At 38.5% G+C, this 15,022-nt stretch overlaps 1 protein-coding gene across 3 annotated transcripts in view; it reads left to right on the top strand.

Moving 5' to 3' along the window:
• The window catches only part of GABRG3 (gamma-aminobutyric acid type A receptor gamma3 subunit), a 411,112-nt gene that overhangs the window by 330,939 nt on the left and 65,151 nt on the right, over positions 1 to 15,022 (top strand). For all 3 annotated transcript variants that reach the window (XM_018563074.1, XM_018563082.1, XM_018563090.1), the window contains exon 6: positions 12,239 to 12,376. In XM_018563074.1, the coding sequence (XP_018418576.1) occupies positions 12,239 to 12,376 (138 nt within the window). The remainder of the gene's footprint in view (positions 1 to 12,238; positions 12,377 to 15,022) is intronic.

Here is a 15,022-nt window from a genome sequence, read left to right as displayed (position 1 = left end):
ATGCCCCCATGTATCTATGGTGTCTGTTATGTGCTTTAAAAGCTATAATAATAAATATTAATCTGTCAAATACGTACACAGGGATACATATTTACACACAAAACTGTAAATGGATTGCGGAGTATATTGAGGGGTATACTTTCTCACATTCTTGATTTGAATAGCTTCTAACAGCTCAATAAATAATAATGAGTTTATTATTTCTATAACCTCTAACTTCTTAATTTCTTGAAAATGTGAATAACTTCTAAGACTGATCTGGCTGTATAAATTTGGAAGAATGGCATAAAGCACACATCAACAGTCAATTTACATTAAAGGGAAACTATAAGTGTGTTTTTTACCTTTCATTTAATTAAAACGTGTTTTTAATTTCATTTCTATTCTTAATCTTACAAATAAACTTGTAATACATGAGGATCACTAGAACAATCTAGGTTATCTAACGAGACATAGAGACTGCCAATGTTGTACTTTTCTCTGAAAATGCTGGTTGGTGCTGATAAATAATATCATAGTTATGACATATAATATTAGGGATGAATGTAAGATAGGAGGGTAGGAATCAGAAGAAGACAGGCTCTGGCTAAGGATGGAAAAGAAAGGAGGAAGTTATTCGGTAAGCTTTGACATTTGACTAAATATGGCACAAATGATGATAATTTAAACAAGAAATGTTCTTCAAACTTAAAAGAATTTATGCAATGAGAGTCTAAATAAGGCAACACTATGTTGCTGTTGTGGGTATTCTGTTGTATGAAGGCTTTTTATTTTTGATTTACAAAAGAATCAACAACATTTTAACCTAACAATTAATTGTATTGGGCAACCTTAGTATGGCAATGGTAAGCTCCCTTAAATATTACACAGCACCTTTCACTGTACTTCAATGCATTGGGCAATAGTCAAACAAGATACAATCACATGTATTTATACATGTTTAACATAGCTAAAAACCATGTCAATATACAACCACATAGCACATAGAACATCTCCCTTAGACCACTTGCTCATTAAATTGTAATTATATATCACTGGACTTTAGCTTTATTCAGCTCAACTTTTGGACTATAGCTTTGTATGTTCATGTGAAAAGGGAGCATGATTTTTAGTCAGACAAACTGATTGAGCCAAAAATGTCAATACAACATATATCAGAAGAAATAAATATTATTTCCCTTACCCTAGATAAGATCATTTTTTTCTTAAATTCCCTGAATTGAAATCAAACTGACTGCAACCTAATAACTTCTAAATTTAAATTGACGCTGCTTTTTAGGGCAGGGTGTCTTCAATAATAGACTGGATAAAATAGCTATGTTCATAGGTTTGTTTAGAATTTGCATGGAATTGAAAAAAAATCTGAGATACTCAGAACAAGTGCAGATTTCAAAAGTTAACTTGACATCTACCTGTACTTGGTCAGTAATTCAGAAAACATCCTTCAGCTAGCTTCGGTTGCGGGAGCCCTTCGGTTCAGAGCTTTGGCTCGACTGAGCCGAAGTGACAGCCGAAGCGGGGCAAACAGCCTGCTGAAGGCTGGGCAATCGCCCCACAAATGACAGCTGTCACTGCTAGCTCCGCCCAATTGTTTTTTATAATTATAATTTTTTTATCTTTATGTTTTAAAATTAATATTTATTTAAATTTTTTAACATTTTTTTAAGTTGTTTTTTCCCCAACTTTTTTCACTATTTTCTATTCTGCTGGGTACCACGGAGGTACCGAGCAGAATAGCTGAGCCGAATGCCTCTCGGCTGCATCCGGCTATTCACTCACTACCGTTCGGCCTCAGTGTGAGTCGAAGTCCTTCTGCACTTCGGTTCAGCCAATCATGCAGAGCATGTTCGGCTGACCAAAGTGCAGCCAGAAGCAGCAGTTGTTTGTACTGAGCCATAGAGAATAGCCAATTATTGTTCTGCTCACTTCACTACTGCTCGGTTATTCACTTGGCTGCCTATCCAAAGATAGTTATTGCCTTTTATCTGCCCTGTTATTGTCTTGGCACCCTTAGCTTGACTGCTAGTGCCACCATGTGCCTCCATCCTAAAATAGTATGCCTTGTAGAGTTTTTAAAGGAATCGACTCTGGCTGTTTTCTAGCCCCATCATTTTAGCAGGCAAGGCTGTCAGGAGTTTTCCAAAAAATTATTCACAAGTTTCCATAAATTGCTGCTCTGTAATACATACTTCATACAGATTCTGGGCTTCTGGTTCAGAGATTCTGAATTGTGGAGGTTCATACATTTTAAACAGTTCAGCCAAACCACAAACTGATCAAACCTTTGAGAATTTCATTCCTTTTAAATAATTTTTTAGACTGAAACACAGCTATGGACTCCTACATATTTATCTCATGACAGGTTTCCTTTAAGACATACAGAAACATTACTTGTACTCCTGTTTAGACTTTTCGGTATATGCAGAAGGCTTAGTGCATTGCCTTAATTAAGAGCATTAATGGCACATTATGTTAACATTCCAGGTCACACATTTGCTTTTTTAATTCATTAAATCCATTTGACTTCTTTGTCTTCAAAATAAATTGTTTTTCCTTAACTGCATTAGAAAAAAATCACACTATAAAATGTCTCAATTAAATACCTAACCTTTAGCTAATATATTTTCAAACATCAACTTAAATTAGCTTATGTAAATTTCTATGCCATTCAAAACTGAGATAATCCACCAAGGGAATCGAGAGTTTAGAAAAATGTTTTTTCTTAGGCTGGCAAGCAATAAAATATATAAAACAATGTTTACTATGCAAATATTGAACATGACATTAGAGAAAACTTGAAAGAAAACTTTAAAACATGATATACCATACGGTATATAACTTCTGCGGAAGACATTTTGTAGTTAAAATTAAACATTCACTTTTTTAAGACCTACATTCTCTAAACCAGTCATTGAAAATTAATAACAAAAAATGACTTCAAACCCATACCTCTGTTTTAACAGCTGTATGGCAACCCTTGGAATCCTTTCCCTTCTTGTGACAGTGCTTGTGCCTGGTGACTGGCTCAACCCTGTCATATGGTGGCACTCCTTGGCTTTATGTAAGCTGTGACTAGAATGACTCCTGGGAATTTATCAAAACTGGAGCAGACAAAAACTGGAGCATAAGTGCATGGCAACCAATCAGCTTCTCCCTTCAGTTTGTTCAGTTAAGATTTGAAAATGAAAGAGAGAGGCTGATTGGTTGCTATGTACACCTGCTCCAGTTTTTGTCTACTCCAGTTTTAATAAATTCCCCTCTCGGAGTTTACTAAAGGCTTCCTTTGCTTAATCCTGGTGGCTGAATAGAGCAGCAGGACATTAAGTAAAGATGAGTATGTGCTGCTGAGGTGGGAGGCATTAAAGAGAATCTGTTTCTTGCTCTGCATAGGGAGAGTGTAGTAGACATGTAAGCCGGCAAAAAATCTATTTCGTTTTGTTTTCGGTCCATTCAGATTTTGTTTTGTTCTGTTTTCATAATATTCAGATCCACATATGATTCAGATTAGGAATGAATCCGGATTTTAGTTTATTCATTTAGGACATTCGGATGCGTTGTTTTCTTTTATAAGAAAACTAATTTAATTGAATAATTAAAATTCCCAATTCCCCTCCCATTCCATACCAGGCCCTTTAGATCTGGTCGGGATTTTAAGGGGGGACTCCACACCAAAAACACAAACAAAAAAAGTGTGGAGATTTCATGATCAGGATGGTTTACATCGATGGACTACCTGATCTATGCTGGATTGACATTGTAGGACTATTTTATGTTTAGTTTTTTTTGATAAAGGAATTGTCAAAAACCATGTAGCAATTTTATTTAGTATCTCTGTTTACTGGTTAGTGAATGAGTAGGGGTAAAAACTACCCCTTACTTATTCACTGGGGGGTGGCACCTGGGTGCTCCCTTGTCAAAGGGAGCATCCAGTTTCCTATAAGCCCCCCTGCCCACAGACCCCCACAACCACCGGTCCAGGGTTGTGGGGAACAGACCCTTGTTCTCATCAACATGGGGACTCTACCCTATGTTTACGGGAAGTGGTCTGGTATGATGCAGGGAGGGGGCGCACATTCTTCCTCCCCTTCCTTGCTCTGCCGGGCCACTGCTTGAATCAAGGGTCTGGTAAGGAATTTTAGGGAGTGCCCCATGCTTTTTTTGTGTGAAGTCCCCCCTTAAAATCCCCACTTGACCTAAAGGGCCTGGTATGAAATGGGAGGGGGACCCAATGCTTTTTTTTCCATTTTAACATTTAAAAACATAATAAATGCAGTTCATGTTTTTAGACATTAAAATGAAAAAAATTATAACAAATCCAGAGAGAAAATAAAGCAGTGACAATATATACACCAAACAATTATAAATAAATAATATTCAATCCCTGTATATGTACACCTCTCATTAATCTATCACATTGTTTAAAACATGGTTCTCTCCTATCAGAAGTATATCAATGGATAAATGATGCTCAATATCTACTAATACAAAAATTATTTTTTATTCATATAAATCAAAAACACCAAACACTAAGGCTCCATTCACACATAGCTGTAGCGTTTTTCGCCTGTCACGAAAACACACAAACATTAACATATGCGTGGATTGCGCACGTTTGCGGCTATTACTATAGCCGGAACGTACAGAATCCGCCCAGAAAATCATGCTTGGATGTTTTTGCAGGACATGCATTTTGAACAACACACATAGAAAAAAAAAAATTATATTCAGCCCGTTTCCACACGTACCAAGACATGCGGAAAACCGCTAATGTGTGAATCGAGCCTGAAACATTCCTACTCCTACCAATATATTATATTATAGTATAAACGCATTGCCTCTCTTTTTTCATTTATATTGTATCTATTAAGAACCCCTCTTAATCTTATACAAAAGTGCAGTCCTTTTATAATGCACTGTGCCGCATCTCTTTTAAATTTAAATCTTTCTTTAGACAACTTTAGCAGGATGTAATAGGATAATAGTCAGCAAATCATAATATATATCCTTCACAGTACCATCAGTTTCCACAGAAATACAGAGCCATTGTGAATAATATCACTGCATCCATTTAGTTGACACATCTCTAAAGAGAAACATTTTGTTTATGTATGTCTGTAATCCAACTTCCAAATAGTTGCCAACAAAGTATCCAGCTGTTTTCACAGATAATGTTGATTTATATCACAGTTTACACACCGAGGCCACACATAGAATGCACAGGGTCATCCCACTCTTCATCATAGACCGAGTTTCTTACTTTTTCTGTCTAGATATTGCACCAATGTGGACACGGTCCTTCATTCATGAGCATGGATTTTCACCATCACAGCATCAAAATGACTGATATTTCTATGTAATAATAACATTCATGTCCAAAACGAACTGTTCCGTTGATACTTTCAACACCTATCAGAAGGGGAAGATTGATAGGTAGGCAAGTCAGCAAATCATCAGTGCTCAGGTAAACATTAAAGACCATTGCATAATTCGTAATATATTACTTTGAGGGGAATTTATCAAAACTGGAGCAGACAAAACCCGGAGCAGCTGTGCATAGCATACCAATCAGCTTCTCTCTTCAGTTTGTTCAGTTAAGATTTGAACATGAAAGAGAGAAGCTGATTAGTTGCCATGCACAACTGCTCTAGAATTTGTCTGCTTCAGTTTTGATATCATACATTTTCAGATGTTGAAGTGGAAGCTGATATACTGTATATAAAGCCGCTATATAATAAAAATGTTAGTGATACTTGTTACTGTAACTTATTAGTGAATGAGTAAAGGGTAGTTGTTACCCCTACTTATTCACTAAGTAAATAGAAATAGTAAATAAAAATGCTACACGGTTTTTGACAATTCCCTTATTTAAAAAAAACAAACAAAAAAAATCCGATGATGTCAATCCTTGATCATGTCATCCACCAATGTAAGTCCCGATCCCGGAATCCTGACATCTGTCAACACGATGAGGAAAAAAAACGCTTGCCACCCACTGCCTGCTGTAAATCCTCATAGGAGGACCTAAGTGATAACTTTCTCTCTCAGCTCTGCTCCTCTGCAGGAGCAATAGCCACTCTACTATTGGCTTTTTTAAATTGCAATAGCCAATAACAAGATGGCTATTGCTTCCCCACTGCCTTCTGTCAATTAGCAGAGGAGCTGACCTAAGAGAGAATTTTAGTGTGGGGACCCTACACTAAAAATCCTTAACAGACCCTTAATTTGTTAAAATCCCGACCAGACCAAAAGGGCCTGGTTTAGATTGTGCATGCTGTTTTTTTTATTTTAACCAATAACAATAGTCCAAATAGAATTTGGACATTTGGATGCATCCAAATTATTGTTTAAATGTTCAAGTTCGGATTCATTTGCATTCACATTTGTGTCATTTGGAAATTCGGATGCATCCGAATGTCTGAAATCACAACAAATTATCCGAATCACACTTCAAACACTTGTATATCTTAGCTACTTAGCTACTTCAACTTCCTTCAACTTATCTATCCCCTCCACCCCCTCCCTCTGCCTAACAAAGGTAATAGCAGCCATTGTGTGGTCTCTACTCTTAGGCAAGACTTTTACTTATTGTCTGAAATATGCTTTTGTACTTAGAGCTACTTTTAAATAAATTATTTTTATATAGTATTTACAGTAATTTAGCTTGTAGAAAATGTTTCATGTGCTGCTGCATAATTGCTATACAGACACAACATTTTTTATTTTCTTACAGAATAAATAGCTTGTTATTGTCCTTTTTTGTATTTAGGTGTAAATTATTAACCCTTTCATTACCCAATGAACCAAACATGTCAAGTTTTAAAATTGTTTTCAGCAGTGAAACAGTGACCAATTCTGGCACCCAAAATTGTCCTTCAAAAGAAGGTAATCAGTCTAGAGCTAACCATAGTCCTAGGATTATTGCTCTTGCTCCAGCATGCACAGTGACCCCTAACACATGTGATGTAATCACCCTTTTCATACATAGGTGCATCCGATGCATGCGCTTATGTTTGTATGTGCATATACATAGGAGCTTTTAACATTTTTGATTGATTTTTTATTTAACTGTAATTTTACAAACTTGTTACATTTAACTTTATTGCTATCATATAGAGGACTAGCACAATGTTTGCTACAGTTTCTTTTTAACAAAACTTTTCACAAACATGTTAAAATTGGAATTTTTGCCATAAAAACTGCTTAATTTCCCCAAACAGTTATGTATTTTCTGAAAGGCCCTGCAGAATAAAACAATGCTAGTTAAAAAAATGGTATGTTGCACAATATCAAAATTATTAGAAAAAATGCACCAATTGGCTGAAGTTGAAATTGTTGATCTCGGCACGCTCAGCTCCGCGAGCTATCGCCAGCTGAGGTGCCCAGGAGAAAATGACATGACACACTGCTCACAAAGGCAGCGCGCCACCGCTTCGCCTGCAGTGTGTCATGGCCTTTATTCATCAAGAGCCCTGGCACATTTTTCAAAACACATAATAACCCCCCCCCCCAAAAAAAAATGTATATGACCTTGGCCAGCAATTGGTTTTCTTACTCAGTGTTAGAGAAAAAAAATAAAAAAGGCCTTTTGCACAATAAATAAAAAATTGACTGGTTATTAGGTTCCTGAGTAATGGTTCTAATGCACTGTAATCATATTTGCCTACAGCATCACCTTTTCTGTGCTTATATAATGTAACTCCACTAAGTGTTATAACATTGGTATCACTGGATTAGGTCTACCAACCAACTACAAATAAGAGTAGCTTGTTCACATTTTGTATAAGCAAAGTCTGATTGTCCAAGCATAAAGATAAATTAGGGGAACTTTCTGAATTTAACACACTTGCACTGTTTGTTAAATAACATTAGCATCTCACTGACTCATTTCACTTACTGCCTTAAATTCCCATTCAGGATGAAATTCATGAATTAAATTTTAATTTAATAGTTTACTATTACTTTGATCATGTTGGTTTGTATAATGTTTTATTTTGTTCTCACTTAATATTGCATTTTTACAGCAGACAATATCTGTATATATGCAATTGCACTGATTTACTAAAGGAGTAGCCTATGTTCATTGTACAAGGGGAAATTCAATTTACAAAGAATATCCAATCATGCCCAAAAAAATGTAAAAAATTGATTTTTGCTAGCACATGATTGGATAATTGAAGTCAGCACTACTTCACCTGATTCACTTAGCTAATTGAAAATTCTCTTGCAAAGTGAAAGTTAACTTAGCTAAGTAACAGCCTATAACTTATATTTTTCCTTTTCACTTTCTTTTTTCATTTGTTGTAGTGGCCAGGTTAATGTCCTTCATTTCCTGCCTGTACACAGGGGCAGGAAGTGAACAGACATCTTCCCAGTGGAGAAACAGACACTAATAAAAATTAATCAAAGAACTCCCCCTCTTCACATAAAATGTTTTGGCTAATGTGGAGCTATTATTATTTAAGAGCATAAAAAGAAGAGAGCTACAAAAAAAAACATTTTCCACACTTTTAGTGTCCTAAAGGTAGATTCAGGGAATGAGGTGGTGTATGTACTGCTCCCCTACCCAGTGATTGTGGATAAATTGCTACCTCCACCTCGATGCAAAGAAATAGTGAAATGCACATTTTAAAAATCAGTAAACAAAGAAACAATAAAAACTTGGGTCCTAGTAAGGGTTAAAATTGGAGTAATAAAGTTTTACCATGTCTATATGTTCTAGGACATGAATATCTGAATATAAGCAGAGATTATTTGTTCTGATGAGAATGGGGAATTTTAGGTGATTTTCAAGCTTTAGTTATTATGCTTTACCCATTAACCAGTTGACATCCGCGGTGTTAAACCCCCTTCCCTAACGAGCACATATAGGCGATCGGCGGGCTATGGACCCGCTGATCGCCTATATGTGAAACACCCGGTACCGGGTGTTCGCATTTGACGGGTCTTTTCTGCCCGTGCGTGCCCGCTAGGTGGCGCGCGCGAGCAGAAAAAAAAGAGGTTAAACAGGTACCACTGAGCCATTAAAACTGACCTTTACCCACATCTTTAAAATAACAAATACACCTTTATAAATATTTAGTAATGACCATCTACAAATACATACTTCTAGATAATTGCCGGCTTCGTATTCTTTGCACATCTTTAAAATAACAAATACACCTTTATAAATATTTAGTAATGACCATCTACAAATACATACTTCTAGATAATTGCCGGCTTTGTATTCTTTGCATACCTTATTTATTTTTTCTTCCCAGTCTTCTGATAGTGGCCATGTTTACCAAGGGCAGATTAATGGCTCTCCTTTTACTTCCTGGATTTCTGGCACATGTGACTAGACATATGACCATGCACATCATCTCAGGGGAGGAAAATGCCTTTCCCTGAGATCTTGTGAGATTACAGATGAGTTTTCCTAGCAATGCTCTGCTGATGACAAGGCAATCGTTAGTGTGCATTGCTTTGGCAAACTGAAGTCATTTTGCTCTTTCAAAGCAGGATGTAAATGTCCTGCAAGTGTAAGTATTTCAAAATCACAGCATTTTACACCTGACATGTCTATGTTATTATTAATCATCATGCATAGAGGGATGCATTGGTAGAATTTCATTTCTGAGTGTAAAGGTACGGTTTAATCTCTATTCAGAACTCCAGATGTGTAAGCACCCCAACTGCTAAAGAAGGGAGGCCCTATTTCAGCTTGAAAAGTTCTGGAAGCATTATTCTTAATTTGTGGCTTTGCAACTAATGTGTCAAGATGCCTTAATAAAGCTAAAAGCAATGATGATGCAATGAAATCTGCAGCTTTATGGTAATTTTGCATAATGCTAATTTTACAATGAACAATTCATATAAAGGCACAATAATCTTCCCTCCCATTCTAAAAATACCACTTTTGCAAAATAAAGAGCTGCATTTGGCTGAAAACTCATCTCTTCAGAGAAGCCTATTCTGTCTCAGTCTAATAACAGGACTTTTTCTTGGTTTTTCTATTAACTCATTCCCACACATTTATCTTTTTATCACTTGCCACTCCCTTTTAGATTGTAGGCTGTCTGTCACGGGGGCCACGTACCTGAGGTGAGACCGAAGTAGTGGGGAGGCCTCCCTTGCACCTCTGGTCCTTGAAGTCTCTGGAGATGGAGACAGAGATTTCAGCGGACACCGAGTGGCACGGGTGCCAGGGGTGCGGAGCACCATCCAAGCCTTAGTCTGAGATCCGAGCCGAGGTCAAGTCCACTCTGGCAACGAAGTACACAAGGGTTAATCAGAAGAATGGTCGAGATCCAAGCTGGAGTTGGCTCCAATCTGGCAGCTGAGTACAAAAGGGGCAAAGGAGTAGAAAGGTCAAGGTACAAATCTGAGGTCAATGGCAATCAAGAGTAGTCAAATAGGTTTCCAGGTCACAACAAGTTCAGACAGATCACACACTAGCACAGGAACAAGGAGGGACTGAAGCTAATCCAGCAATTTGGCAGTGTCTGGGCTGGGCTTATATAGGGAAGTGATGTTTGAGGTCACTTCCTGTGCGCCTCCTGGGCATTTTCCCACCTTTTTCCATCAGGTAGAGGTCACTTCCTGTGCGCCTCCTGGGCATTTTCCTGCCTTTTTCCATCAGGTCTTCTGCACATGCACGGGTTGCGCACTGACGCGTCTTTGGCGCATGCGCAGTTGGCGCGGATTTCCTCTTGAGGCAACGCGCCATTTTCGCATGCGTAGTAAGCCCTGGACTCTTACACTGTCATAAGGAGTGACCTTCTAGCTTTTTTGTCTTGAATTGTAATGTAACTGTCTTGTCTCCCTTTATATTGTAAAGCACTGTGCAAACTGTTGGTTCTATATAAATCTGTAATAATAATAATTATAATAACAATATCAATGAGTAATTGAAAATCAGGTCTGCTAGTGATTCCATTCCCTCTTCTACTGAGCAAATATTCAATTAGACTGACATATTAGAGAACATGTTAATAGTGGTTCAAAGGACCACTAATACATTCACTATGGGTAAGACAGGCCCCATAGAGAAAACCCACACTTACTGACAGCACAGGTACATTTCTTCTGCATCCAGTTATCCAGTAAGATCCAGTAAGAGCTAATGTGAATTCTGATTTTGAAGGGGGTTATTGGGCAAGAATCCAATGCCCTATGACATCACTGAACTAATAAAGAAGTGGTAGCGATTCTCACCCTCTAGCCCCCATTGGATCCCTTTTGTATGATTACAGGCTTCCTGGGGGTCTGCTACACACATTTTGCAATGACTGGGACCTGAGTGAACAAGTCAGTTGTCAACACAAATTAGAGCAAATGATCCACCACAAATTCAGATTATTATCTTGCTCTACATTTAACTGTCCCTCCAGAGAAATACCAACTTTCAGTTTCTGAAACCACTGTTGGGGTCCACACTGCACTAACAATAATTGAGATGCAGCCTGTCTGTTGCAGCAAGCAACTCAAGTCAAACAAAAATAGAAAAGATTACAATTTGTCATCCCCTAACTCCCTGCAGATGTACAGATTTTTCCATTGCACTAGATATTATAATTTGCTTCCACAATACAAAACAAAATCCCAGAGGTTCTGGGATTCTTAGAGTACACTTAACTTGTTGCCTTCATATCTTCAGTTAGCAGCCACATCTCATATGCTGGAAATTAATGGAGGTATTCTGGGGGCTCATTTGAATACATTTTTACTATAACATGTTTTCACAGCATGGCCATGGTTGAATGCAGAGTTCCCCCTTAATGTATAGTTTAGTACAGTTTTTTTTTATTATTTACAGTATATGCTAAACATATATTTATATATGCTAAAACCATGATTAAACATGTTTTCATGTGCTTTTTGATCAGGTAAATGTGATATTATGTGATATTTTACAATTTGTTTTATATTTACTATAACAATTGTAGCAGTTTTTTGCAAGTTCAAGTCATATCTGTGATATAAAATAAACAAGTAGAGCAGATAGATGGAGTGTTAAGGGTTTACTCCAGGCTGAAAAATTGCTTTCAAAATAATGTTTTACTATAAATAAATAAATAAGTAAAGCTAAAATTATTGATAAACTTCTAAACATACAAAACAAAAGCAAACTGACCAAAACCCATTATACTTTCCCTCTAAATAGTAGACACAGCACTCTGTTAGACAATGTTTTACAAGGACAAAGCAATACATTGTGCTTCACTTGACTAATAAAGATAAGATCTTTGTTTGTTAACAGATGGTTACCCACAGGAGGAAATGATATACAGATGGAGAAAAAACTCAGTGGAAGCTACAAATCAGAAATCTTGGAGACTTTACCAGTTTGACTTTATGGGCCTCAGGAACACAACAGATATTGTCAAAACATCGTCAGGTAAGAATTAATTTACCACTTACCAATATAATTCTGTTTTCCCTGAAAGATTTATTATACAACGCCATCTGTCATCAAATATGCATTTACATAAAACATAAATTACTGTTTATTAAAAAGCCTACATAATGTATTTCATCTGGTAGAAAATGGTGTGTGCTCATTTTTAATGTCAGATTATTTATTACTCACATGTTATTGTAATAGAAGTGGGTTTCTTCATGCTATGTGAACAACAGTTGGTTTTCTGTGACTTTATTGCAGTGACTACATAAATGCAACTCATACTGTAACAAAAATAAAGCAAATAGACTATAAGGAAGCACATTGTCATGTAAAAATGCACATACAGGGCCGGCCTTTGGGGTGTTCGAGCTGTGCGGCCGCACAGGGCACCATGGCAACAAGGGCGCCAGGTGGCCGGCACAGCTCGTCCTCGGGGTGGCTACAGCTTACGGCTTCTCTTCTCACCGCTTGGCCATCCAACATGACAGCGCTCCCTCCTCCGCCCCCCGCTTCAGCGCTGTGCTAACTACAATCCATGGCCCTGACTAACCACTGACCCATGATATTATGTGCGTAAAGTCTGCTGGCAGTGGGGCCCTTTAACGCAATGTGGGTATTTGTAATCAAAGGCTTGAGGAAATGCCCACAAAGTGTCCTTAAGTAGCTCAAGGTGAAAGGATGATGGGGTCCCCTTTAAATATAGTTCAGCTAGAAGCAGCAAGGTCGCAACAATAGTAAACATGTTAAAACTTGGCTGCCCCTCTTATCTCCACCTTCTTTTCCAGGTGATCCAGAGCCTCTCTGAGGTCTAATGGTTCCCTTATAGCTTAATAGGTCCCTGGGGCTATTTGTCTCCTTATATACAGAATGTATATAACCTGGCTCCACACCAATATGCCCTTCTTTTCCAGGCTTAAATTCCAGGCCACAGCTGAAGCTGTGGGCAGGGCTTCAGTCTGAGACTGCTGTTGCAGCCAATCATGTTGCTCCTTTTCTCTGCTGGCCTGTCAATCAATAGTCAAGGGAGAGGAAAGCTGTGGTGTGACTGTGAGGAGGCCCAGGCTGTGAGGTTCCCATGGCTTAAAGGGGCCGCCAGCCAGGGCTACACACTCCCCCCAATGAAAGTCTTTGGTCCTGAAAGAAACAATTAATTTGTAGTTTCCAGATTTGGTAAACTAATTTAGTAACCAAATTTATCTTGTGAATGTTCCTAACATGAAAAGTGGGCAATGGAAATCCCCATCATGGTATGTCGTGTATAAGGTTGGAGATATTAGACACTGGTACAGTGGTCTGCTATTGAAGCTAACATTCATCTCATCATGTCAGTGTTGGTCCCAACAATTTAAAGGCTTTTTGTATGTGAAAGCAAATTAAAGCTTTATCTGCAGATAACTGTTATAGGAGTATGTCTCTGCTTTGATGCCTCTGATCTCTAAGTTCTTTAGTTCTCATAGAGGCAGGTGCTTTAGGTGCTTGTTTTAAAAGTCTTGGTACAGCGGAGTTACTTTTCAATTTGGATGATCTCTCTCCTTTCTCTTGATAGGTGTTTTTAACAGGTAAATGAGCTCAGCTTTCCACCCATCCATAGATCTTTTTCCTAGACAACCTGCAGCGGCGCAACTTGGCTTGTCCCTCCTTAGATTCTGAATTATGTCTGAAGCTAATGTCTGAAGCTAATGATTGCAAGCTCTCTACTGTTCTCTGCCACCTAATAGTGACTTCTACTTTTGCACAATGGGTGCACCCTGATCTAACCAGGTCTTTAAAGTCTTCTTCACAAGAGGCAGCACGTGTCTTCCACGAATAAAACTAGAGCTACTTTTACCCATAACTAATAGGAGGGGAGGATTTTTTCACAAGGTTTTCCAACATTCGGCTTGGCTATTCTGTTCGGTACCTCCGTGGTACCGAGCTGAATAACAAAACAGTTAAATTAATGAAAAAAAATTATAGTTGAAAAAATATTTTTAAAAATGTAAACAAATAGTAAAATTTAAAAAAACTAAAAGAAAAAAAAACAATTGGGCAGAGCTAGCGGTGACAGCTGGCTCCACCCAACTGTTTCTTATTGGCTGGCACCTAGAGTCTTCTAGCAAGTCCCGGCCAATGTATAACACAGCCAGCTGCGCCCAGTTGTTGTTGTTTAATGACAGATCAGCATCCCCGGGTCCTTTTGGGGACGGTAATCTGTTATTACAACTGGGCGGAGCGAGCTGTGAGATCACTGCTGGCTCCGCCCAGCTGTCATTTGCTGGGCAAACGGCCGCCCTTCAGCAGTCACTTCAGTTCAGTTGAGCCAAAGCATATGCCTTTGGCGCACCCATTCACAAGGTTGGGGCAGCGTCTAGGTGCCCCCTTATTGAAAGGGGGCACCCAGTGTAACGGACTCAACCGCTGACTCACCTGATCCTCGTTCCAGCGCGGCCAGAATCGCCGTCGGAACTTCGTGACGTCAGCCGCGACGTCACGAAACTCCTCCCACACTCACTTCTTAAAGCCGACGGTTACACTTGCCTGGCGTTCGAGCAAGTGTGAAGACGCCAGGCAAGTTCCCCGTCTCAACCCACCGAACCTCTGCTGCTTTTGGGCCGGCCAGAGCCCTCCAAAACCGCCATCCCAGCAATACCCGACCTCCCT

The sequence above is a fragment of the Nanorana parkeri genome, unplaced genomic scaffold, assembly GCF_000935625.1.
Source record: "Nanorana parkeri isolate BGI_ZX_2015 unplaced genomic scaffold, ASM93562v1 scaffold21, whole genome shotgun sequence".
Taxonomy (NCBI): Eukaryota; Metazoa; Chordata; class Amphibia; order Anura; family Dicroglossidae; genus Nanorana; species Nanorana parkeri.
This window is presented reverse-complemented; position numbering and strand designations above follow the sequence as displayed.